The 27,236-nt window shown below is 40.8% G+C and overlaps 2 protein-coding genes across 2 annotated transcripts in view; both read right to left on the minus strand.

The window, feature by feature from the left end:
- Nucleotides 1–3,701: 3,701 nt before the first annotated feature.
- Nucleotides 3,702–27,236, minus strand: part of LOC309510762 (5-hydroxytryptamine receptor 3B-like) — a 161,755-nt gene continuing 138,220 nt past the window's right edge. Inside the window, exons 11-13 of the mRNA XM_082185641.1 lie at nt 17,924–18,134; nt 13,611–13,742; nt 3,702–4,575 (exon numbers count right to left, since the gene is read on the minus strand). Coding sequence (XP_082041767.1) covers nt 4,349–4,575; nt 13,611–13,742; nt 17,924–18,134 — 570 coding nt within the window. The 3' untranslated portion in view covers nt 3,702–4,348. The remainder of the gene's footprint in view (nt 4,576–13,610; nt 13,743–17,923; nt 18,135–27,236) is intronic.
- LOC309494890 (uncharacterized protein) lies at nt 20,835–23,364 on the minus strand. Its single transcript, XM_082164349.1, has 2 exons — nt 22,999–23,364; nt 20,835–22,920 (listed from the first exon to the last, which is right to left on the minus strand). Exons 1-2 carry the CDS (start codon nt 23,081–23,083, stop codon nt 21,347–21,349), a joined length of 1,659 nt encoding a protein of 552 aa, XP_082020475.1. The 5' UTR covers nt 23,084–23,364; the 3' UTR covers nt 20,835–21,346.

A 27,236-nucleotide genomic window follows, 5' to 3' on the forward strand; every position in this document is an offset into this window, starting at 1 on the left:
TTTTAACAAACTGATGCAATTCTTTAAAAAGAATGGATTAGATTTAAGCAAAGTTGTGTCAGTTGTCACTGACGGGGCTCCGTCAATGGTCGGACATCACAGAGGCCTGATAAGCAGGCTAGCTGCTGTCAATCCAAAACTCGTAGCATTTCACTGTATTATTCATAAATCGGTGTTATGCGCCAAATTGTCTGGAAAAATAAAAGAGACAATGGATACTGTGATGAGGCTGGTAAACTTTATTTGCGCGAGTTCTGGTCTGCAACATCGCCTTTTCCGAGCCTTGCTGGAGGAAATGTCCGCAGAACGGCACGATCTATTGCTGCACAATGATGTCCGATGGTTGAGCAAGGGCCGTGTGCTGGAAAGAGTGTGTGAACTTCAAAATGAACTTTGTTCATTTTTAAGCAGCCTTCAAAGCCAAAAGGCAGAGACATTTCTGAAGTTTTTGACCGACAACACAGAGATGGCATTCGTGCATGTTTTGTGCGATATCATGTCTCACCTAAATCAGCTTAATTTGCAATTGCAAGGCAAGAACCACACTATTGCTGACATGTACGAAGCGGTTGAAGCTTTTCGTTTAAAGCTGACCCTTTTTGAGCGGGATCTTCAAGGGAGAAAGCTGCACTTTCCGTATTTACAACAGCACTGCGAGAAACACCAGGTGCAAGAGGACCCGTTAATGCGCGACTTTGTGATGAGACTGGCAGAGAATTTCAAAGAGCAATTTCAGAGCTTTAACCTGTCAAGTGAACTCCTTCTCTTCCTAAGACAGCCATTTTCAGTCCCAGCAGATGGACAATGGACTGCTGAGGCCAAACGCCTGGTTTCATCCTTGGATGAAGCATCTTTGCAGCTGGAGATTTTGGAAATGTCAAAGTCTCACTTGATCAGAGAGCAACACAAGGAGGCTAGTGTAACGACAATGACTATGACATGCGGTCACATGCTGTTCAAATTAGTAAATCCTGATCTCCAAGTCTGCTTGAACGGTCAAAATTGCATCTTTGTGGCTCCCCCGAGGGACATTTGAGTCACATAAGGAAACCCTGTTTTCTTAGAATCCCCTCTAAAACCCCCATTTCAGCTCTGGACTCCCTGTGACTTTTACAACCTCACAGACTCGTGACATTCCAGAACACACACACACACACACACACACACACACACACACACACACACACACACACACACACACACACACACACACACACACACACACACACACGAAAGCCACTAAAGTGCAACGTCATGTAGAAATATGGCTCTTGAATGTATACCTTCCGATATGTATGTGTGTGATTAGCTTTGCCTTATAATAGAGGTGTGTTTTGCTAGAGTAAAATCTTTAATTCTGAAGATTCATTGAAAGAATATTCACTCCATAGTGTTGTAACCCTAACTCAGACCATAAAACTTTACGACCCAAGCCTCAAAGGCATTCCAGAACACACACACACACACACACACACACACACACACACACACACACACACACACACACACACACACACACACACACACACACACACACACACACACACACACACACACACACACACACACACACACACACACACACACACACACACACACACACACACACACACACACTCTGGAATTTTGGAAACAGATATTCTTCCACATAACAAGCCACTGAATGTTGATATGTATTCCTATGTTTCTCAAAGTGTCGTCACTTGCCATAACGGAAACACTGACAACTTTATTGTGTGTTTAATCAAACTTTATTTGTGTGTAATTATGCATATAAGTGTAACGTTATGTTTCCCCAATCTTTACCTGTCATAATTGATATCTCTGTAATCCTCTCCATCTCACGGAGACGAATCTTGACTGCAAGGTACAATAATATGCATTTGATTCCAGGAAATATCATATTTCTAAGTATGAATCCTTTCCCTCATAAGACATATGGTAAAAGGGGGCGTGTTTTTCTTCACACAAAGAAGACTTCTTCCCGCTACAAATCAGAAGTTTTGATTCGCTCTGTCCCCAAAACAGGGCGTAAACAGATGTCTGTTAAAAGGAAGATTCTCTCTTCTCTTCCCTCTCATCCTTCCGCTTCCAACTCATCCAACTTCTCTTGATCCTCTCCCCGGCGCAGCGTTTCTCCAAGGAACATCTGAAGGAGGCCCTGGCCTTCTCCATCGAACGAACCCATGTTCGAGTCGTAGCTGCCGGTCTTGCAACTAAGATTTCCAGCCTCTCCCATCCCGGGAGACGAATCTGAACTTTCTCGGTAACATCACATTCAGTGAGCCTTTCAAGCCTCCCGCGACACCGGAAGACGCAGCAGAAACAGGACACCATCCTCGCTTCTTGCATCAGCTTCAGCCTGACCAAAAAGAGCACTCGCAAGTATATTGATTCCTATAAAAGCTGTTCCAGGTGTCTAGGACTTAGGTCTGTGGACTAAGTTACCCTCTATCTTCCCTCTATTTCTTTCTTTCTTTCATTTTCATTCTGATCACGCTATGTTTATGTTTTTGTTCGGTTAAATGTTTATTTGTTGGTTTGCATTTTTACGTACGTTTATGTTTGTAGTTTATATAATCTCTAGTGTGTGCCATTTTATTAATAAACCCATTTATACTTTTAACTGTCTCTGTGTTTGAAAACCCACTTTTTTTTTATAAAGTCAATGAAACAAAAGATCTATAAAGCTACAGGCTCTATATTATAAAACTACTTTGAGTAGTTTTAATTTATAAACCCAAAGAGGTTTTGTCTTCGTGGCCAGAAGACAAACTTCCTTGGAGTTTTGTAAACAGGAATACTTCTTCTTAACTGTAATGATCAGACAGTACAGAACGAGGCATTTCCTATAATTGATAAAGTAAATGCATATGCGATTTATGAATTATGACCATGCGTTATAAATATTAATATTGCCAAAATTCCCTATATTCTTGAGCTAATTCGCATTAACCCAGAGGCATTTACGCTACACTAGTGTGAGCGACTTTTGGACAAAAGTGGTTTCTCAAGCTAAATTCAAGAACAGTAGAATTATTGCAATGTTCCTTCTTTCAATGTTCCCATCCACTTACATCTGTGAGTCATCGTTTTCTATAATGAACAACATCAAGAACCAGGATAGAAACAGACTGTCCAGTGTGCATCTTGATCAGTGTCTCAGAATTGCTACAACAGAATATAGCCCTAACATCAGAGCTATTGCTTCAGCCTCTCGCTGTCACTTCTCTCATTGAATGGTGAGTACATGACAGTTAATACTTTTAGTTTGATCCAAGAACAATAAAATATTAATGCTGATAGGTCTAATAATTGAATCTGCTTAGGGAAATTGATGAGAAGAGATCCAGTGTGGTGATGAGCAGGATCAGTCGACTCCCATGCAGACATGGAGATCCAGAGTTATTGTTTGTTCATTTGTTTTTAATATCCACCATGCAAAGTTCTTTAGTTTTCTTTATCTGAATACAAAAATGCTCATAATTGCTTGAATAAAACAGACTAATGAGAAAAATAAAATAATAAATAAAATCAGAATAATTATATTGTGATTTGTGACTCTTTTAACAAAACAACAACAACAATAATAGCAGAAGAGCAAACATTAAGGTCATAACATTTTTGTCGGTGGCCCTTGGCTTTGTATTGTCGGCAGAATTTGGCCCTTGGTAAAAAACAATTGAGGAACCCTGACTTAGGCTATATGAGTGTAGGAACCCAGTTACACATTATTTCCACATCTGCATAGTTGACGATTACTGCATTTTACTAGGATTGTAATGTGACACGTTGGTAAATCATGTTTTCCACCAAAATAAAAGCTTGATACATTTTCTGTCAAAATAAAAAGATTATGTGTTTATCTCTTTCAAGTATAGAAATTAGTAAAAAAATTATTATGAAAGTTTGAAGAGGTTTTTTAATGGAGAATGTGAAAATAACAAGAACTCATGTTTAAGAAATTGCTTATTCTGACTCATTTAGTCAGCGTAGGTTACATATACTTGTTCTCAAACCAAGCTCATGCTCCACTCTTCACTATAATGGTAACCCCCCTAAAAATGTCACCATAACAGAAATGATTTTAAATTAGCAAAACATTAAACATTTCCCACTTAACATTAATCTTGCATAAAAATATTATATAATTACATAATCCCAGCACAGTTTTAGTTAAATTTAAGTCTGGCTAAATTAAATGAAACAATTCAGATTACTTAAAAATGTGTCAGTTCTGTGAACTCAAAAGAAAAATGAAGTTCTAAATACTCATAAAAGTTAATTAAATTTTTTTTTTTTTTTTTTTTATGTTTACCCTACTCAGGCAAATTAATTATTTTAAGCATTATGGAAGATACCAAAGCGTCCAAATCTTAGACATAAACGCAATAATAGTGATTATGTAAAGAACCAAGAAGGTCATATTTATGATTCTTGCCACTCTGGTCCAGTACAGAGGTGTCTTCTGACGGCACTCAGTGAGGATCTCCTTCAGACGGTCGGGAGTGCAAAACTGCTCTTCATTCTGATCTCTAACTGAGTCTGGAGGATTTTGCTGGTCTATTACACCAACTGTGAGAGGAAAAAAGCATAGCTCTGTATAAATGTTTTGGTCATGTCAATCGTCACTGTAACCTAAACCAATTAAATCAGCTGCAGGGTGGGATTTCCGCTGAAGTGGTTTGGGGGGAAAAAATCGCGCACATAGTGCAGGTGGGAGGAGCGTCGTGTTCCGGCTACTACTAAGTTCCCACAGGACTTCAGCGCGAGACTACAGCTAGCCGTCTAAAACACTATTTAGGTGAGTTTAAACAATGGCTAAGTTGCTAAACGCATCTTGTTGTCATGTAAGGGCCCTGTTCATGTTGGACAGACATTTTAATTGCATTTTGTGTCTGTTAAGAGGCACAAAGACACTCTTTAGGTTTATGCCCCCAAAACTGCCGTTTTAGCTGAATGGGAGCTCTGGGCATTAACTGTAACAGCTCCGCGTTGCAAGCACCGATCCGGTTCGTTTTTTTTTTCTATAGACAGTACTCACAAAGGTAAAACGATCAAGATTAACCCTTGCTTTAAAAGAAGGCCAAATTCTGACAATTATCACACCATTTTCCATTAAAACAGTAATATACCATAGAAAACAAAAATAGCCAGAATATACTGTGAATTAACAGAGCTTAAAGTCGACACTCAGAGGCTGTTTTCACAATCACACCCTATACCCTCATTCACTGTTCCCTACATTAGTTCACTAATATAGTCCACTTGAATGAAAATAAGTGAGTGAATTGAGACACTGATGAACACCTGATAAGCAGAATCACTGAAGGACAGAGAAACAAGAACAGAAACAAGAGAAGCACAAGAACTACAACTGACTTCCAGCCAATGAGTGTGAAACCAGTTTATAAACAGTTTTACGATTATTTCTTTCAGACATGTACAAAAGTTATTGTTGAGAATTAACAGAGATTTAGTTAATAATAAAGTTTTTTGTAACCATACTGGAGATCAGTATTTGCTTTAGTTGGTCTCTTGTCCCTTGACTTCTTACCATTCATCTCTCTCTGGCTGCTATAGCTGTGAGTTTATAAAGCACATTTGTTATGGCAAGAAAGAGCCAAGAGGAAAATGATCAGGTGTTTTTGGCTTTTGAGATGATGTCACAATCATCCTGGACATGTCTGATTATCTGATCACAACCAGTATATAAGCTTTGAATTTATGGGTATTTCATATTTCACATATATCTGTGAATCTGCAACATGAAATCAATATTTCTGTAATCAGGTCTTCTGAAGAATATTGTAGTCATATAGGTCAAAACATTTTTAACTCCTGCTTGACTCAGACAAACACAGACATCAACAATCAGCACATGAATCTCAACAATGGTGACAATCAAAAGTTTCATGTCACAATGCATGCTGGGTTCCTGGATAATATAAAACTCCCAGTATGCACTGCTGCATGAATAAAAAAAGAAAAAGAAAAATTGCCACCATTGTTGAGATTCATGTACTAAATTGTGATATCTCTGTGTTTCTACAAGTCAGTGTAGCTCTGTTTCTTTGGTTTATACATGATGTGTTAAAAAAAAAAAAAAAAAAAAAGTCATTGTAATTTATTGCTGTGGTTTCACAGTGGTGGTAATGTAACACTTTTGATTGAGGATTAAACTCTGAATGAGTGAGAATGAATTCCCTAGTGAATGAGCCAGCAATATGATGATTTTGTCATCATAATCACAATCATTCATAAACTGTGTGTGTGCACAAGTGCGACTTGCACAAAAAAAGCTCAAGCAGTAAAAAACCCACTAATGTTTTAGCATCAGCATCCCAACTAAAGCAAGCACTGATCTCTATAATGGTAACTTCAAACCAAACATTTTCATTTAAACATCTCAATAACTTCTTCTGTAGATGTATGACAGAAACAAAGTCATACTGGGTAATAATAAGTGTAATAATGTGTAATAGTTTGAAGTCAGTTGTATTTCTTGTGTTTCTCTATTTTCTGTTCGTGTGTTTCTCTTTCCTTCAGTGATTCTGCTTGTTAACAGCAGGTGTTCATCACTAATGCTCAACATTCACTTAATTATCTCACTGCAACACTGCATCAATGTTACTTTTACTCTTTATAGTGTGGATTTACCTGTGGGGTTGAAAGGGTTAACAGTGTAAGATAAAAAGACACACCCACAAAATGTATCTGAACAGTAATAAACTGTAAGTTATAAAACAGATTTATACTGGCAACACTGTTGCCAGTAGTTTACTGTAAAATCTTGTTTTTTTGGGTCACCATTGTGCTGAAGAGTAGAGCCTGTGCTTCAGTCCAGGAGAAGATCTACAAACATTGATGTTTTGCTACATGTTGCTTTATTTAAAAGGCAGTGACTGTGTAGTTGTTGGTCCAGTGGAGATCTCTTTTATTTACAAAAGTTTTGTTGTGGTTTCAAATGAAATAAGTTCACAGTAATACTTTGCTCACGTTATTAATGCATTATAAATGACAGTTGGTCAATTTAAGGCAGTCGGTTTCTGCAAGTGAAATTAGTTAACTTGAGTTTTAGTGCATTTTTACAGTAACATACTGTAGATTACAATAAAGAACTGTACAATTAACAGTAAATTACTGGTAAGGTCTAACAGTGCATTGTAAACTCTATTGGAGTTAGACAACACGTGTCAGGACGTACTCATCGTCGTAATCATACTCTAGATCTAATATTATCACACGGAATAGATGTTGATGCCGTTGAAATTCTGCAGCAGAGCGATGACATCTCAGATCATTATCTAGTCTCGTGTAAATTACATTTAGCCAAGGCTGCAAAGTCGACTCCGTGTTACAAATATGTTAGACCTATCACTTCTGCCACTAAAGATTGCTTTATTAATAATATTACTGATCAGTTTCATCATCTCAGCATACCAGATAGCTTAGAAGAACTAGATATTGCGACAGAAACTTTTAACTCTCTCTTTTCCAGCACTTTAGACACAGTTGCTCCGTTGCGCTTAAAGAAGATTAAAGAAAAAAGTCCAACGCCGTGGTACAACGAGCACACTCAGGCCCTTAAGAGAGCAGCCAGAAAAATGGAGCGCAACTGGAAGAAAACAAAACTAGAGATATTTCGGATTTTATGGAAGGAGAGCTCGATTACTTACAGAGAGGCTTTAAAAGCTGCTAGATCTGCTTATTTTTCAACACTATTAGAAGAAATTATTTGAAACGGTGGCTAAACTAACGAAAAATAAAGCTTCAAGCCCAGAAGTTTCCAAGCAACACAGCAGTAATGAATTTATGAACTTCTTCACTTATAAGATTGATAATATCAGGGAGAAAATTATAACTATGCAACCGTCTACTACAGTATCGCATCAGGCAGTGGATTGTAGTCTCCCTGAGGAAAAATTTGATTCATTCATTGCTATAGGAGAGGAAGAATTTACTAAACTCGTTAAATCATCTAAATCGACAACATGTATGTTAGACCCTATACCGACTAAGCTACTGAAAGAGATGCTTCCAGAGGTCATAGATCCTCTTCTTAATATCATTAATTCGTCTTTGTCTCTAGGATACGTACCAAAAACCTTTAAGCTGGCTATCATTAAACCGCTTGTTAAAAAAACGCAACTTGATCCTACATAATTAGTCAATTACAGGCCGATCTCGAATCTACCTTTTCTGTCAAAGATATTAGAAAAAGCACAATCTTCACAACTGTGTTCCTTTCTTGAAAGAAATGATATCTGCGAGGATTTTCAGTCCGGATTTAGACCGTACCATAGTACTGAGACAGCTCTCGTTAGAGTCACAAATGATTTGCTGTTATCATCCGATCGTGGTTGTGTCTCTCTATTAGTGTTACTCGATCTTAGTGCTGCATTTGACACTATCGACCACAACATTCTTTTAAATAGACTCGAAAATTATGTTGGCATTAGTGGAATTGCATTAGCATGGTTTAAATCATACTTATCTGACCGTTATCAGTTTGTAGCAGTAAATGAAGAGATATCTTATCGATCACAAGTTCAGTATGGCGTACCACAAGACTCAGTACTAGGACCGTTGCTGTTCACTCTGTACATGCTACCATTAGGAGATATCATTAGGAAGCATGGAATTAGCTTCCACTGTTATGCTGACGATACTCAGCTCTATATTTCTTCAAAACCTAACGAAACTTACCAATTCACAAAATTAACGGAATGCATAGCTGATATAAAAAATTGGATGACTCGTAATTTCCTACTTCTAAATTCTGAAAAAACAGAGATTCTAATTATTGGAAAAAAAAACGTCCTCACGTAATACCCTAGAATACTGTCTAACACTTGATGGCTGCTTTGTTAAGTCTTCGTCGTCGGTTAGGAACCTGCACAGCAAAATCCCCAGTGTTAAATTAACACTCCTCAGTGTACATATGTGTCCACACTACAGGGTGTTAAAATTAACACTGAAGCAGTGTTGAAGTTAATGAGATAATTAAGTGATTAATGAAGTGATGATTGGCAATTAGTGGTGACACCTGATGTTAATAAGCAGAATCATTGAAGGAACGAGAAACAACAAGAACAGAAAAAAGAGAAACACCAACTGACTTCGAGTCATTACACATTATTGCGCTTATTATTACTAGTTTGACTTTATTTCTGTCATACATCTACACACGTTCTTGAGATTCAACAGAAGTTTAGACGGTAATGTTTTGTGGAATTTTTCGTTTCAAGTCACCATTAAAGTGATCAGTGTTTGCTTTAGTTGGGCTCTTGACCCTTTCCTTTTTTAACATTAGTATTTCTCTGGCTGTTCCAACTCTGTGATTATAAAGCACATTTGTTGTGGAAAGAGAAACTATGACTTGGGCTGTGTTTCCCAAAAGCATCGTAAGCCTAATTTAATCGTACATACCATTTGTTGCAGTTGGTTTGCGATCAAGTTAGGCTTAAGAGGCTTTTGGAAAACACAGCCCTGATTGTGTTTCGATGATGAAATTACTAGTGACCTGATTCACTGATCTCACCCAGCATTATAAACTGATTATCCAAATGTTTTATAAATGTTTCACTACAGTAGCTACTTCCTGCAATGTTTTAATGATCTGAAGGTTTTAAAATCACTCACAGAAATCAAGAATCTACATATGAATCTCAACAATGGTGACAATCACACAAATGCTTCATGTTGCAGTGCATGATGGGAGCCACCAATCAGAACGCATCCCTGGCTGACATCATGCATTGCAGCATGAATAAATTATGCAGCTGAATTGTCCTGTAATTTTCATTGTTTTTTTTCTGTTTGCTTTTATTTTGCTATTGTTTTGTTATGACTTTAGTAGCTTGTTTTGTGATGTTCAGAGATTATCTGTTTGTCACTAGTTTGTTTATTGTCACCATTGTTGAGATTCATATGCTGATTCTTGATGTATGTGTGTTTAAACACAATAACTTCTGTACACAAAGTTTTTTTCAAAATTGTTCATATTGCTGTTGGATCTCAAACTGTAGAATCTCAGGGATACAATCACAAATTCTAAAGCATATAGTCAAAGATTTAGGCTCTGAATGACATCAGGTCACTACATACTGATAATGTCATTATCATCAAAACATATGGAGAGCAGATCATGTTTTCTCTTGCAGTAACAAATGTGCTTTATAAACACAATGTTGGAACAGTCAGAGAAAAACTAACATTAAAAAAATGAAGATGGTCAAGAGCCCAACTAATGCAAACACTGATCACCATAATGGGGACACTTATTCCATAAAACATTATCGTCTAAACTTCTGTTGAATCTCAAGAACTTTTGTAGATGTATTGTAGCGTCTGGACCAATCAGACACACAAATTATTCATTTATTTAATGAATAATCTGTGTAAACTCACTCTCCCAAATAAGGCCTGTGAAACGTTCCCCAAATGAAGCTAACACACTGGCAGGACGCGGTGTCTTGTTACAGGACACACACTGAAACTGATTTTACGAGCGAAAGGAATGTCCTGAGAGCTGCGACTCTCACTTAAACTCTTGCAGAGGAAGAGAAATAAAAACCCTGTTAATCCTATATATATTCTATATATAACCACTTGATAAATGTGTAAACATGTATCTAATTTTTCCCATCTCATGATTTTCCCTTTTATGTGGCGTTTGTATTCTTGTAAACTCAATTGGGTTAATGTTTCAGACTTTGCATATTATGGTTAACCAACATTATATGTGCGGCATTTTTGGTCTCTATAAACTCCAATCTTCATCCCCGTTTTGTTAATTTACATAACATTCTGCTAACTTTGTGACGCATTAGTATTATAAGCATCTTAAAGATTCTTGTGTTAAACATCCAATCAAATTGCATGTTCAAAGGGACAATGGGTCGTAAAAATATCCCTCCAAAGGGAAATCTTCTCATTGGCTCACACAGCTCCAGAGGTTGTGCCATCTTCACGCTTTAAAGTCACTGATCAGCTCTTAGCTCTCTCTTACTCCCTTTCTGAAATGCTGACGTGAAGATGATGCTGAACTAGAAGCCTGTAAGTTTAACTAGAAGCGCCTGTTTAACTTCGGTTAAACAGGCGTATGACAATTTGGGTAAATGTGTAAGCTAGATGTATATTTTTATAATAAACTGTCTGTCTGTCTGTCTGTCTATCTATCTATCTATCTATCGTAATAATGTATGATTTGCAAAAATGAAAACTGCTGCTTCTGTGTAGATGAGAGAATCAAAGTGTATGCACGTTGTGCACACGCTACATTGATTATGGCCAAGCATGCGCCCTTAAAATAGCATATAATAACATGCGCAACGCGCCACTGACTTTAAACTAGTTTTTTTCGGTCAGTGGCGGAATTGTTTTCTAAACCTGTAAAATAGCATGAGGGAACGTTTGCGCCGGAACACGCCTCTTTGCGCTGAACCGCCCCCGGGAGCACAAGTGTATTTCTTAGTTAACCGACGTGCGTCTGTGGAGGGAAAAGTCTGCTGTGCGCGGGTGCAAAATAGGAATGATACATGCGTCAGTGTACAAATTCAATTGCGCTGGGTGCAAGATACCCACTAAGCAAAATTATGTCCAAAAGACGTCTTTTCAACGTCTTTGTCACAAAAGTCGGACGTTGAAAAGACGTCCACTGAGGAGCCAGAATGAAAGTTTTTATGACGTCTTTTTTTGACGTGTTCTGCACGTCCGATATCTAGACGTTCATCGAACCTTCGTGCAAGGTTAAAACTAGTTCAGATGTGGCCATTGTGGACATATTTCAACATCATGTATGGTCTCATTTAGACATAATTACTTTGACTATTGCTGTCAGATGATCTTAGTGAGAATTAACAGAGGTTTAGATGTTGATATTTGTTTAATTTGAAGTGTCACCATTGTGGTGATCAGTGTTTGCTTTAGTTGGGCACTTTGTCCCCTTTCTTTTTACTTTAACTTTTATTTGACTGCTTTAACTGTGTGTTTGTAAAACACAATTGCTCAATTGTGTTTTAATTTTGCTGTGTGGGTGTTCTCTTTGATTCCAATCTTTCATTTGAAAGTCACGTGTCTAGTATCTGTAAAACTGCATTTTTCCATCTTAAAAATATATCTAAATTACGCCATATGCTCTCATTGACAAATGCGGAACAATTAGTTCATGCGTTCATGACCTCAAGACTAGATTATTGTAATGCTCTACTGGGTGGCTGCCCTGCACGCTTGATAAACAAACTACAGCTAGTTCAAAACGCAGCACCTTACCAGAACCAGGAAGTATGACCATATTAGCCCGGTTCTGTCAACACTGCATTGGCTCCCTATTAAACATCGCATCAATTTTAAAATATTGCTGATTACTTACAAAGCACTAAATGGTTTAGCTCCGCAGTACTTGAGCGAGCTCTTAACGCATTATAGTCCTTCACGTCTATTGCGATCCCAAAATTCCGGCCAGTTGATAATACCTAGAATATCAAAATCGACTGCTGGCGGTAGATCCTTTTCCTATTTAGCACCAACACTTTGGAACAGTCTTCCTACCATTGTCCGGGAAGCAGACACACTCTGTCAGTTCAAAGCCAGATTAAAGACACATCTCTTTGACCTAGCATTCCCATAATACATTATAGACTTCTATAATTCAATGTTAGGCTGCATAGATTAGGTCAGCCGGAACCGGGAACACTTCCCATGAATCCTGATGTACTTGTTACATCATAAGAAGAATGGCATCTACGCTAATTTTAGTGTCTGTGTTTATCCCAAGGTTTTCCCGCAGCCTGCTGGATCCAGGCCGTATCCAGATCTGATGAAGGACCTTCGCCTGGACCCGATAACAACGCAGTGCTGAAGTGCCAACTAGTCTCTCCCTATGGAGGATCCCTTTACCACTCTACAGATAAAGCGTCGTCGGGGAAACTCAATTCGCGTATCTACCCCGAATTGATAAAATAAAATAAAATTCTGTATAAAAAAAATATAAGGAAACACCAGTACTTTGTTTAGGCTTGGTTTGTAGGGAATTCCAAACCTGCGCACATATATTCAAATGCTCATAACTATAGAACCAATTCTCAACGCGCATGTGAACGCCATCAGCGTTTATCACAGGTTCGCGTTTAAAGTCTGTGTAGAGAGAATGGTGACGTCTTAGCGGACCCTAATTTAATAACAAATGATCGTTGCGACGGAAGCGAATCAATCAAAACTAACTTTAGCTGGAAAATAACTTTATTAAAGAACCGCTATAAAGCCAAAACAATCTCTGTTACCTTAAATTATACGTTTGTCTCTGTTAAGCTGCTTTGAAACAATCTACATTGTTAAAAGCGCTATATAAATGAAGATGACTTGACTTGACTTGACTTTACATTTGCTAAGTTCAGACTTCAAATGCTATAAGTTTGTCCTATTTTAGAGTCTTATTTACTCAGATTAAAAAAGATGAATTGTATTATCTTTTCTTTGCATATGTACCAAAGCTATAAAGCAAACAAACCTTAAACTTAATTTCAATAATAAACCTTAATTTGTGAAGTAAAAGTATAAAATACATGAAAAAGTTCCTCATAATCTGATGTTGTGTCAGTTCTTACCATCTTGTCCACTAACAGCAGCTTTAGTTTCCACTGATCTCTTCTTAGCTCCTTTAGCCATCAGATAATTCACAAGGATTGTCTCCATCATGCTCATGCCAATTAGAAAGAAGATCACACCGCAGAAAACCCCTGTGAAAAAAACAAGAAACCGCCCAGTTTTGTTACAAGAACATTCTCCAAATAGTTCTTGACATACACATACCTTACCAGGCTTTTTTATTTTTACTTAATTTGACTGTAAATTACTGGCAACACTGTTACCATAAAAATTTGAAATCATGTTGCTGAAAAACAGATATATGAAAAGTTCCAAAAATAAATAACCAAAAGTTCAAATCATGGGGATGAGATCATGTCATCATCACATCAAAAACACCTGATCAATTTCCTCTTGACTTTTTCTTGCCATAACAAATGTGTTTTATAAACTCACAATTACAGTAGCCAGATAGAAACTAATTGCAAAAAAAAAAACAAGGGACAAGAGACTAACTAAAGCAAATACTGATCTCCATCATGGTGACTACAAACTTTATTATATTCAATAAAACATCAACAACTAAATATATGTTAATTCTCAACAATTTTGTACATGTCTGAAAGAAATAATCATTTTATAATGAGTTCTTGTGTTTCTCTTTTTTCTGTTCTTGTTTCTCTGTCCTTCAGTGATTCTGCTTATCAGATGTTCATCAGCGTCTCAATTCACTCACTTCTTTTTATTCACTCTGTCTAGTGGACTATATTAGTGAACTAACCCAGCTAGAAATGTTTTGTTCTAAAAACGTTCTGAGAACATTACCATGAAGTTCTAATAATGTTTTCAGCGGGTAGTTTTATTTTGGTTCCCAGAATGTTCTCCTAAAAGGTACACAGCAAAAACTCCAGTGATAAAAAGTTAATGAGATAATTAAGTGATTAATTGAGCGATGAGTGACCATTATTGAAGACACCTGATCAAAAGCAAAATCACTGAAGGAGAAAAATCACTATTTTTAAGTCACCATTATGGTGATCGGTGTTTATTTTAGTTGGGCTCTTGACCCTTAAATTTTTTACTTAAAATGTTGTTTGGCTGAGTTATAACTCCCAGATGAACAAAGAGAAAAGGTGATCAGATGTTGTTGATTATGTTTTTATATAATCATCATATGACCTGAATCACAAAACTCATTTAGAGCCTAATCTCTGACTTAAATTTATATTGTTGATTACATCATCAAGTGATTCTACAACATAAGATCCAGAATTTTCTATTTATTCCAAAGGATTTCTTAAAAGTTGTTTTGATAAAAAAACGTAAAAAAAAAACTGTTTAGGCACAAACAGATATCAAGAATGAGTGTATGAATCTCAACAATGGTGACAAACGAAATATTTAATTAGGAAAAGGAAATTACTTAGACCAGTGGTTCCCAAACCTGTCCTGGAGGACCACCAACACTGCACGTTTTCTTGTCTCCCTAATCAAACACACCTGATTCAACTCATCAGCTCATTATCACATTGGTTAACACAGGCTGTTATAGGCTGTAACACAGGCTGTAGAAATACATGTGAATCTCAACAATGGTGACAATAATAAAGCATGTTGCAGTGGCTGCCACCAATCACAACTCATTAATGGCTCCCATCATGCATTGCGGTATGAATAAATTATGATCTGAATTGTCTATGTAATTTACTTTTCCTAATTGAATATTGTGCTTGTCACCTTTGTTGAGATGCATAGACTGAAACTTGACATCTGTGTGTGCCTAAAAGAAAGATTTTTTTTTTATAACAACTTTTAAGAAATCCTTTATATTATATCTATAATTCTGGATATTTATGCAGAATCACAGTTATGCTGCAAACAACAAAATAAATCAAAAACAGAGTTCAAATGATGATTGTCATAATATAACCATCACCATCAGATCACTTTTTTTCTTTGTTCATCAGGCAATTATAACTCAGATACAGCAGCCAAAAAAAAATCTAAAGTTAATAATATAATGGTCAAGAGCCCAACTAATGCAAACACCCATCACCATAACGGTGGCTTACAATTTGTGATTTTCTCCTTCAGTGATTCTGCTTGTTAACATCAGGTGTCTTCAATAATGATCAATCATCACTAAATTAATCACTTAATTATCTCATTAACTTCAACACTCTTGAGTGTGGACTCACCCCTCATTTACACCGCACACGTCTGCGGCGCATTACGTCTGCGACACGGCTACCGGAGCTGATCGCGCCCATTCTAGTCAATGCTTGTGTTTACACCGGCCGCGACGCGGCACGTTTCAGAAGCTTCCCAGAAGCGGCTCTCCGCGCCGCTTCGCTAAATATAGGCGCCTAGTCTATTTTTGACGGACGCGCGTCCAAGTCGCACCGGGAATACAAAATAAAAGTTAAAAAAACATTGTCAAATTCAAAATAAACACCATGTGCAAACTCCCAAACGTATTACACACCAATATCCTTGGTAGAAACCATAGACTGTATGGTAGAAACCCAAAAATCAAGAAAAACCATGTCGGACAGGCAAATCACGTGGTCTCGCGCATCCAGTCGCTCTGCTTCTGAAATGCTTCTGGTGTGAGTTGGCACCGCGTGGAGGACGGAATAAAACCTTGTCGCAGACGTAATGCACCGCAGACGTTTGCAGTGTAAATGAGGGGTCATATACACTCCCAGGAGTGTTAATTTAACACTGGAGTTTTTGCTGTGTACAAAGAGCCGTAGTTAACTGACAAGCTGAGCCATATCGCATTAATTATCGCTGGCGATACGTCCACGATATTAATGCGATATGGCTCAGCTTGTCAGTTAACTACGGCTCTTTGTAGTAAATGCCGCTCCATCTGAAAGCAGGTGATGGTGATTTACTACTAATCAAGGAACCGGCTTTATTGACGAGATGCGCATAACAATCTCACGATATATATCGCCCAGCCCTAACTACAACTGACTTCGAGTCATTACACATTATTGCACTTATTATTACTAGATTGACTTTATTTCTGTCATACATCTACAAAAGTTCTTGAGATTCAACAGAAGTTTAAACGGTAATGTTTTGTGGAATTTTTTCGCCCAACTAAAGATCACACTCATCACCATAATGGTGACTTGACACGAACAATTCCTTAAAACATTACCATCTAAACTTCTGTTGAATCTCAAGAACTTGTGTAGATGTATGACAGAAATAAAGTCAAACTGGTAATAATAAGTGCAACAATGTGTAATGACTCGAAGTCAGTTGTAGTTCTTGTGTTTCTCTTATTTCTGTTATTGTTTTTTTTCTCTTTCCGTCAATGATTCTGCTTATTAACATTAGGTGTCACCACTAATAGCCAATCATCACTTAATTAATCACTTAATTATCTCATTAACTTCAACGCTGCTTCAGTGTTGATTTTAACACCCTGTAGTGTGTGGACACATATGTACACTGATGAGTGTTAATTTAACACTGGGGATTTTGCTGTGTACGTCATAAACTTAATTGTTAGGCTAAGTAAGACTGAAATCAAGGGTATTGTTAAAAAAAAGTTTGGCAAAAACAATGGGATAAGGAAAAGAAAGGTTGAAGGTTTTAGAATTCAAAGGAAAGTGGGAGAGATGAGAAGTACAGGGAAAAACAGGAGAGATGAGATAATAATATCAAGGATGAGATTTGTACATTCAAGACTAAATAGTACACTTTATAAAATGGGTAAACATGATACGGGAAGGTGTGAATTTTGTGGACAAGAAGAAACTGCGGAACATATGTTATACTGTCTTAAATACGAGGCTGAAAGGATACTAATGCAAAATCTAGCAAAAATAAAAACGCAATTTATACTAGGAGATATTTTACTAAATAGCTCAGGAAATTAATGTTATAGTTTTATTTTTCAGTATTTAAAAATGAATAATTTATGGGAGAGGATATACAGTTTGATTTAATTTTGATCCACACTCCATACCCATCGGTGATGGTAATACACCATATCGTTGTTCGTCAACCGCAAATAAAATTTCAAAAAGAAGAAGAAGAGTAACTTTAAAGAACTGAAAGTCAGGAGGAGGTTTATCTTGTGCTCTGTTTCCCTCTGTTTGACAGGAGGCATCAACTTTAAATTGATTTGAGGAGGATTTGCAACTGTTCTGCTTTAAATCCTTAAATTCTCAACTATACTTCCGGGAATACTGTAGGTTTAAATCCTTTTTGTTTGATTCTTGTGACTTCATTTGAGATTCAGTTACTGAATTGTATTACTTTGTACTAAAAATTAAGTAATATTAAATAATCAGGTCAATGTTAGACTCACCAATCAGAGGGATATCTTTCCCTGTAGAGGGCAGTGTGTTGTTGATGATCAGCAGCATCACAGAAATAGACAGCAGTAAAGTCACTTTGAAGGTCACTTTGTCTGATGCATTTGAGTCAACAAAGAAGGAGATCAAATCCAGCAAAAGGAAGAAAAATACTGGTATTATAATGTTGACGACATACAGTACAGGTCTCCTTTTTATGGTGATCTGCAATGGAGAGAGAGAGAGAGAGAGAGAGAGAGAGAGAGAGAGAGAGAGAGAGAGAGAGGAGAGAGAGAGAGAGAGAGAGAGAGAGAGAGAGAGAGAGAGAGAGAGAGAGAGAGAGAGAGAGAGAGAGAGAGAGAGAGAGAGAGAGAGAGAGAGAGAGAGAGAGAGAGAGAGAGAGAGAGATTAGCATCACGATGGACTTGAACACTAAGGTAATTATAAATTAAATAGGGGTGCACCATGTACCAGTTTAAAAGAAAAACCAGTTGGTCTTACAAGTAATAATTGAATAAAAGAAACTTATTATCATAATTGTTACTAGTAAGAATTTAATAATAGAGCTAGAAATGAACATATAGATCCCTATATGTTCATTTCCTTTAAATTTGAATGCCAACAAAGACCTGTGTTTGATGAAATTGTTCCTTTTACGATAATATCTCATTTATTAAAAATTTTTTTATTAACTAACATGAACTAACAATGAGCAATACACTTATGAATCACAACAGTGGTGACATGCTTTATGCTGCAATGCATGCTGGGGCTTTTATAACATGGTGGCTCCCAGCATGCATTGCTGCATGAAGCGTGTCACCATTGTTGAGATTCATATGGTACTTATTTATGTCTGTGTGTGTCTGAAAAAAATAAAAATTAAATATTCCCCATTTTAAAAATCACAATTCAGAATATTAGATATATGGCAAGAAATTATCGTTGGTGAAAATAATTTATTAATAATAAATAAGCAGTTTTGGTAAGTGATGAGATTAGTGAAACTGTCTAATGATGGTTCAAAGTATATCACCTGATCATCTTTGATCGTGTCTTCCTTTGTAACAAATTATGTGTTTTGGTAAGCACTGTTGCAAAGACCTAAAAAAGAGTCCTTGACCAAGTCAAACTGCCCAATTAAAGGAAGCACTGATCACCATAATGGTGACTTTACAAAACCTATTATTTCCAATAAAACATCAACATCTACACCTCTATTAATTCTCCATAACTAGTTGGTAATAAATTAAGCTGGTAATGCTTTTTGTGGAGTTGTTTAATTCACCTCTGCTGAGATCTTGAGAGATTTATTGTCGTCTTTTATCTTCAGTTAGCCTGGTTAAAGCCAGACCATTCTCAGTAGTAACTGAGTTATGGTCTGGCAAAGCTTCATTAATAACTCATTTCCAAAGGGGTGTCACCAACGGACGTCGCTCAAATGCCTCTGGGCGCAATTGGATAGACCTAAAACCAATCAGAGCGATCGTCATCGTGTAAAGCCATATGCTGCGTCCCAATTCGCCTAAGTTACACTACGCCATAAAAGTATGTACTCTTTTTGTGAAGAAAAGGTATTTACTTTTGAATGTGTAGCAAAAAAGTAGGCAAGCTTTGGGATATACTACTTCGTCATCTTTATCGGACGGATCTGTCGCGTGCATCCTGTCACGTAAACTGCCCTGTCAATCATCTTGACACAGTTAAAATCCTCTATTAAATCTAATTTAATTTCCTACCGTTTCGGAGAGAAATGTACACAGCAAAATTCCCAGTGTTAAATTAACACTCCTCAGTGTACATATGTGTCCACACTACAGGGTGTTAAAATTAACACTGAAGCAGTGTTGAAGTTAATGCGATAATTAAGTGATTAATTAAGTGATGATTGGCCATTAGTGGTGACACCTGATGTTAATAAGCAGAATCATTGACAGAAAGAGAAAAAACAATAACAGAAAAAAGAGAAACACAAGAACTACAACTGACTTCGAGTCATTACACATTGTTGCACTACTTATTACCAGTTTGACTTTATTTCTGTCATACATCTACAAAAGTTATTGAGATTCAACAGAAGTTTAGACGGTAATGTTTTATGGAATAAGTGTCACCATTCCACAAACCGCTATAAAGCCAAAACGATCTCTGTTACCTTAAATTATACGTTTATCTCTGTAAAGCTGCTCTGTAAATCTACATTGTTAAAAGCGCTATATAAATGAAGATGACTTGACTTGACTTGACTTTACATTTGCTAAGTTCAGACTTCAAATGCTATAAGTTTGTCCTATTTGGTCTCTATATGTTATTTTATAGCTAATTTATGGCTACAGAAACACTTCATATAGTCACCTGGAACATAAATGGACTGAACGGTCCCATTAAACGTACTGCATGTCTGGATTACTTGCATAGGCAACAGGTTGATTTGGCATTTATCCAGGAATCACATTTAAGGAAGTCAGATGGTCAGAGGTTTTCTAACAAATTTTATTTTGTAGCCGCCTCGTCTTCATTGGATAGTAAATCGAGGGGAACTCTGGTCGTGTTAAAACGAAAGCTTTCTTTTAATATTCTAGAAAGATATCGCTGTGAAGAACGTACTCGGTTACTAACGTAACCTCGGTTCTCTCTAGAAGAGGGAACGAGTACTGCGTAAGATATCTTATGCTAGGGGAAAATCCTTTTTCCGCGAGATATTGAAGCCAAAAATTATCCTTAATTTTGTAATAATGCAAAACGCGTTGCGGCAGCATGTAGACATAGGCGAGGCAGCTTGCGCGCCTATTGGCTGCTCTGCGGCAACTGCAGCAGCCTATCGAGCGAGGCCTGGCGTGACGCCAGACCCAATCAGGGCACTTCGCGCCCGCTGCGTCACGTCCCGCCGAAACGGGAGTGGTCTAGGCCTATAAATACCGCTCACAGGCAGCTATTATCTGATTTTTCATCATCGAAGCAACCAGAGCGTGTGCATGCACGGCAAGATACGCAGTACTCGTTCCCTCTTCTAGAGAGAACCGAGGTTACGTTAGTAACCGAGTACGTTCTCTTACGAGAGGTCTCTCGTACTGCGTAAGATATCTTACGCTAGGGGACCCAATGCAAAACGCCGTGCATGCTGAGATCTGACACCAAAGACCCAAGGGCGAAAGCCCGGGGTACATATAGTGCACAATCACTCAGGGAACTCACAGGGAGTCCGGGAAGAGGGAGGGGCGAAGCCGCACTCTTCCACATATGGCAGCGTCGCTTAGACGCGAATTTCATCATACAGACAGGGCGGGGTACGGCCTGAACTGATGGGGGAATGTGGGTCTTACACAGTTTGCCCAGGCACACCTCGTACTGCTACTTTTCACTGTTGAACATCGAGCAGTGCTCAGTAGACGCAGCATTCTGAGCTGATAGCATCAGGTCAGATAATACTGGTAAACTTAGACCGACAGCAGCCTGGCCTGCAGGGCGGGAACCTCTAGGTTATAGAACCTTATAAATGTAGACGGGGAGGCCCAGCCTGCCGCCATACAAATATCTTGCAAGGCAATCCCACATGACCAGGCCCACGAAGAGGCCATGCCTCTCGTGGAGTGCGCTCTGACACCCAACGGGCACTGCATGCCCTTGGAGGCGTATGCCAGCGCTATAGCATCAACTATCCATCTGGATAGGCTCTGTTTCGACGCGGCTAGTCCCTTAGAACGTCCGCTAAACGAAACAAAGAGCTGCTCCGTCTGTCTGAAAACAGACGAGCGAGACATATAAGCTCGTAATGCCCTGACTGGGCAAAGGAGGCTCGCGTCTCTTTTCTCATCAGGGACCGGTAGGGCTGACAGGGAGATAACCTGCGCCCTAAACGGTGTGTTGAGGGATTTTGGAACATAACCGTGCTTAGGTTTGAGTATAACTTTTGAGTCATTAGGCCCAAATTCCATGCACGCCGCGCTCACAGAGAGCGCGTGTAGGTCCCCTATGCGCTTCACTGAAGCGAGAGCCAGCAGAAACACAGTCTTGAAAGACAGGTGTTTCAAATCAATTGACTGTAAAGGCTCAAATGGCGCACCTTTCATGGCTTCCAGAACCGTAGAAAGGTCCCATACGGGGACTGAGGGAGGTCTGGGAGGATTCAGTCTCTTAGCCCCTCTAAGGAAGCGGATGACTAAATCGTTCCTTCCTATTGACTGACCAAGCGTTGTTCCTGAGAACGCTGCTATAGCCGCCACATAAATTTTGAGCGTGGAGGGGGCTCTGCCCTTATCCAACAGCTCTTGTAGGAAGGAAAGCACCTCCGTCACACCACAGTCTGTGGGTGACACACCACGGGCTGTGCACCAGCCCGAAAACACTGACCATTTCGAGGAGTAGAGCCGTCTCGTAGACGGAGCTCTAGCTTGCGTGATCGTGTTTAATACTCCTTTAGGGAGTCCAACATGTACCCGTTGATGGCCCAGACATGAAGGGACCATAATTCCGGGTGAGGATGCCAGATCGAGCCGTGGGCCTGTGAGAGGAGGTCTCTCCTCACTGGTACTGGCCACGGGGCAGTACTTGCTAACTGCATCACGACTGGGAACCAAGGTTGGTTTTCCCAGAACGGTGCCACCAGCAATACTGAGCATCCTTCTTCCCTGATCCGCTCTATCACCTGAGGCAGGAGAGAGACAGGGGGAAAAGCATAGAGCGGGCGGCGGGGCCACACATGGGCCAGCGCGTCCCTGCTCTTGGAGAAAAATTCCGGACAGTGAGCGTTTTCTTGAGACGCGAACAGGTCTACTTCCGCTCTGCCGAATTTCTTCCACAGCAGTTGGACTGTCTGTGGGTGTAGAGACCATTCGCCTGCCGGAACATTGTTCCTGGACAGTCTGTCTGGTCCTATATTCAGGAGCCCTGGCACGTGCGCTGCTCTGAGCGAGCGCAGGTTGCACTGAGCCCATACCAGGAGGCGTTCTGCCAGCCTGTACAGGTTCCTGGACCTGAGGCCGCCCTGGCGATTTATGTAGGACACCACAGACATGTTGTCCGAACGGACCAGGACGTGGCGTCCTTTTATTTGGGGACAAAAACGCGTCAGCGCGTTGTCTACTGCCAGCATTTCGAGGCAGTTTATGTGCAGGAGCTTCTCCCGTTCCGACCACTGGCCGAAGAACGGTCTGCCCTCGAGCAGCGCTCCCCATCCCGAGGTGGACGCGTCCGTGGACACCACTTTCACCCTCGAGGAAGTCCCCAGGCTTACACCTGATTGGTACCAGTCGTTCGCTCTCCAAGGTTTCAGAGCTGTGACGCACTTCTGATTGACCCTGAGGCGAATCAAACCGGATGCCCACGCTCTGCGTGGGACTCGCGCTTTCAGCCAAAACTGCAGCGGGCACATGCGGAGCAGGCCCAGCTGGAGCACTGATGATGCTGAGGCCATGAGACCTAGCATCTTCTGAAATTTCTTGAGCGGGACAGACGCGCCGCAGCGGAACGAGTTCGCTGTGCGTTGAATGTCTACTGGTGCACTGTCTACTGGTGCAATGTCTACTGGTGCGCTGTGGTGATAGTCGCGCTATCATGGACAGCGAGTCCAATTCTGTGCCCAGGAAAGATATCTTCTGACTGGGTGACAGAGAGCTCTTCGCCCAATTGACACTGAGACCCAAATTCTCGAGGTGATCGAGTAAAACGGTCGTGTGTTCTATGAGCACTGAGCGAGATTGCGCTAGAATCAGCCAATCGTCCAAATAGTTCAGTACTCGCATGCCTCTCATTCTGAGGGGTGCGAGTGCCGCATCCATGCACTTCGTAAACGTACGGGGTGCCAGGGACAAACCGAACGGGAGGACTGTGTACTGATATGCCTGGCCCTCGAAGGCGAATCTCAAATATCGCCTGTGACGTGACGCTATCTGTATTTGAAAATACGCGTCTTTCAGATCTATTGACACAAACCAATCTCCTTGGCGAATCTGCACGAGGATTTGTCTGGTCGTGAGCATCCTGAACTGTCGCTTCACAAGCACTCTGTTCAGTTGCCTCAGATCTAGTATGGGTCTGAGACCCCCGTCTTTTTTCGGTACCAGGAAGTATCTGCTGTATAGCCCTCCTTCGCTCTGAACTTGAGAGAGAGGCTCTATGGCCCCTTAGTTCAATAGTTTCGCCACTTCGGCTCGAAGTAAATGTGCTACTTCTGCTTTTACCGTGGTCTCGACGCGCGCCGCATAGCGGCGAGGGCGTCGGCGAAACTGTAGCGAATAGCCTCTTTTTGTAATGTCCAGCACCCACTTCGAAACCCCGGGCAGCTTTGCCCATGCGTCTGCATGAATAGCTAGGGGTTGAATACGAAGCGTGCTCCGCTCGCTCAGCGATGGAGAAGCTTCGGCGTGCTGTAACGCAAGCGTCGCGCTCGTGACATTTGAGGCATGGGACGCGCTGATAACAGCGGGCAGATTGCCCGCGCTCGACTCCTCTGCGGTGGTCAACCGCGAGGGGGAGGGCTGGGCGGTTCCCGTAGGAACTGTCATGTCTATGTGTGGATGTGGGCGCGGGACAGCGGGCACATTTATCTCACCGAAAGCATCGTTCGCTTGAGTGAAGCGAATGCACGTTGGTTTCGTTTTTACAGAAACCGTGAGACATGCATAACGTGGTGTTAGTGGGCACTGGGTAGTGGACACATTCACCATGTTTGAAGCGCAATCGATCTGAGTCGATTCATGTGCGCGAGCCCTGTGTGGCGGGCTGTGCTTGTGTGTAGAGATGGGCACTGGGCAGTGGGCATTCTTTCTACACATAAAACACCATCGGCCGTGGCCGGGACACCAGAAAATTCACACTTATGGGATTTATCTGGGTAGCCGTAAAAACGGCGTTTGTGTGCAGGCAAGCGTGCTGCGTCGCTGACTTGTTTACTGCAGAATACACTGGAACAGTCACATTTACTGGAACTGAACGAGCGAGAAGTTGCCATAGAAACAGAGAGCGTCAACATGCTGGCGTTTATTGCAGGCCTGCGTGCATTACAACAGGCTTGTTCACTGCAATATTGACATTTCCAGTCGCCTGAATTTCAGAGGGGAATGGGAAATGTATAGGAAATGGAGGTCGGTCCGTCCGCAGCGGGACCAGAAAACTCCCTTTTTTCCTTACGCCAGTGACGCACGGAACACCATAGAAACGGTGTTTGGGTGCAGGCGAGCGGGTTGTACAACGCGCTTGTTGGCTGCAAAATACACATCTGCAGTCGCCTTTTCAGGGAACTGACAGAGCGAGCATTGACGGCATAATTTGATCTGCCGGTAGACCCGGGATCGAACGCGGGTCTCTCGCGCGCAAAAACCTGAGAGTCTGCCACTGGGCCACAGGGGGAGACACATTGTAACTCAGTTAGCGCGAGTATTATAAGAGAGCGTCAACGTGCACATCTGCAGTCGCTTTTCAGGGAACTGACAGAGCGAAGCATTGGCGGCATAATTTAACTGCCGCTAGACCGGGATTCGAACACCGGTCTCTCGTGAGGAAAACCTATGATTCCGACACTGAGCCACAGGGGAGAACACAAAGGCTTTCGGATGCACGAGCACATAAGAGCGTCAACATGTTTTCTTCGGCGTTTGCTTGCAGGCGCGCTTGTATTAAAACAAGCTCGTTTGCTGCAATATTGATATTTCCAGTCGCATGATCAGGGAACTGGGAAATGTATGAGAAATTGAGGGTCAGTCCATCCTCGGAGGGACTAAAACACTCCTTTCTCCTTTCGCCGGTGAGTGACGCATGAGTGGGGCGCAGAGGCAGGGTAGCTTTCTTATAACGTAAAGAAAAACTAACCCCGACCGTCCGCTTCCAGCCTCCCTTGTGAGCGGCGCAGTTTGCGCGGCTTGAACAGAGGGAGAGAGAAAGCTAGCCCCGTGACCGCCCGCTCCTGACATCCCCTGTGAGCGGCGCGGTTTGCGCGGCTCGAACAGAGGGAGAACAGGTATTGTCCCCAAGCAGGCAAGGCAAGCGGGCGAACCGGCAAGCTTTGCGGGTTGGGGGGGGCGGAGGAGCAGTCTCGGAGAAGGATGCCAGGTGAGTCCTCAGAGTCACCATAGGCAGTAACTAGCTCGCAGTGAGGGCAGTCGCCGTCAGTGAGCGCGAGAGCTGCGTGATCAGGAAAAGGGGCGTCTTCAAAAAGACGCCCAGCTCTTTTAGTGCAATGAGAGTGTGTGTCGCAGCGGCGAGCACACACACATACATAAACACAGTAGCAGAGAAAGGATATAACGCCGGATAGCGCAGCAGGAAGGCAAGGAAGGCGGCGCAGCCAGCGACTTCAGTGACTCGTCCCGCTGAAGGTGCTCTCTTTCAGACGGCACGGCTTCTTCTCCAGCTCCAGCGATGCGTGTGCTTCGCTTGAAGGATGAAAAATCAGATAATAGCTGCCTTCGAGCGGTATTTATAGGCCTAGACCACGCCCATTTCGGCGGGACGTGACGCAGCGGGCGCGAAGTGCCCTGATTGGGTCTGGCGTCACGCCAGGCCTCGCTCGATGGGCTGCTGCAGTTGCCGCAGAGCAGCCAATAGGCGCGCGAGCTGCCTCGCCTATGTCTGCATGCTGCCGCAACGCGTTTTGCATTATTACAAAATTAAGGATAATTTTTGGCTTCAATATCTCGCGGAAAAAGGATTTTCCCCTAGCGTAAGATATCTTACGCAGTACGAGAGACCTCTCGTAAGAGAACTCAGAGTATCATACATTAAAACAGTTATCGTGGGTAGAATTTTGCATTTATTTCAATTTATGCTCCTCCTCATTTTGATCCCAAATTTTTTTCTGCCCTCACTACAACATTACTGCGCATTCAAGATTGTTTTCTTATCATAGGTGCAGATATGAACGCGGTGGTTGATGTCTCTCTTGATCGTTCTTGTGCGCAGAATTATTCAGCATCATCTTTATCATCTATTGAATTATGTAAATGTATGTCTGATCTTAGTTTAATTGATTTATACTGCATTTTTTATCCTACAAAAAGACAGTACACCTTCTACTCGGCCAGACATAAAAGTTATTCTAGATTGGATTATATATATATCTCATGCTGCAAACTCAGTAGTACACAGTGTCAATATAAAGTCATGCCCTTTATCTGATCATAATGTGGTCTCAGCTAAAATTTCTCTTGTGTCTGCACCTACTAGAGCATCACGTTGGCGTATTAATACCACACTACTACAAAATAAAGATTTCTGTGCAATGCTCAAGAAAGAGTTGAGATGGTTTATAGAGATAAATACTGGTTCGGTGGATGATCCCCGCTTTCTCTGGGATGCTATTAAGGGTTGCATCCGGTCGTCTTCTATTTCTTT

This window comes from Leuciscus leuciscus (genome assembly GCF_965113295.1).
Source record: "Leuciscus leuciscus genome assembly, chromosome: 1".
Lineage (NCBI taxonomy): Eukaryota > Metazoa > Chordata > Actinopteri > Cypriniformes > Leuciscidae > Leuciscus > Leuciscus leuciscus.

Excerpts from the sequence above, each read along its gene's own strand:
- LOC309494890 (XM_082164349.1), bottom strand. The coding sequence starts at position 23,083 with ATGGGGAGCGCTGCTCGAGGGCAGACCGTTCTTCGGCCAGTGGTCGGA. Across the intron at positions 22,921-22,998 it reads ACATAAACTGCCTCGAAATG|TCTGTGGTGTCCTACATAAA; the intron begins CTGGCAGTAGAC and ends TCGGACAACATG.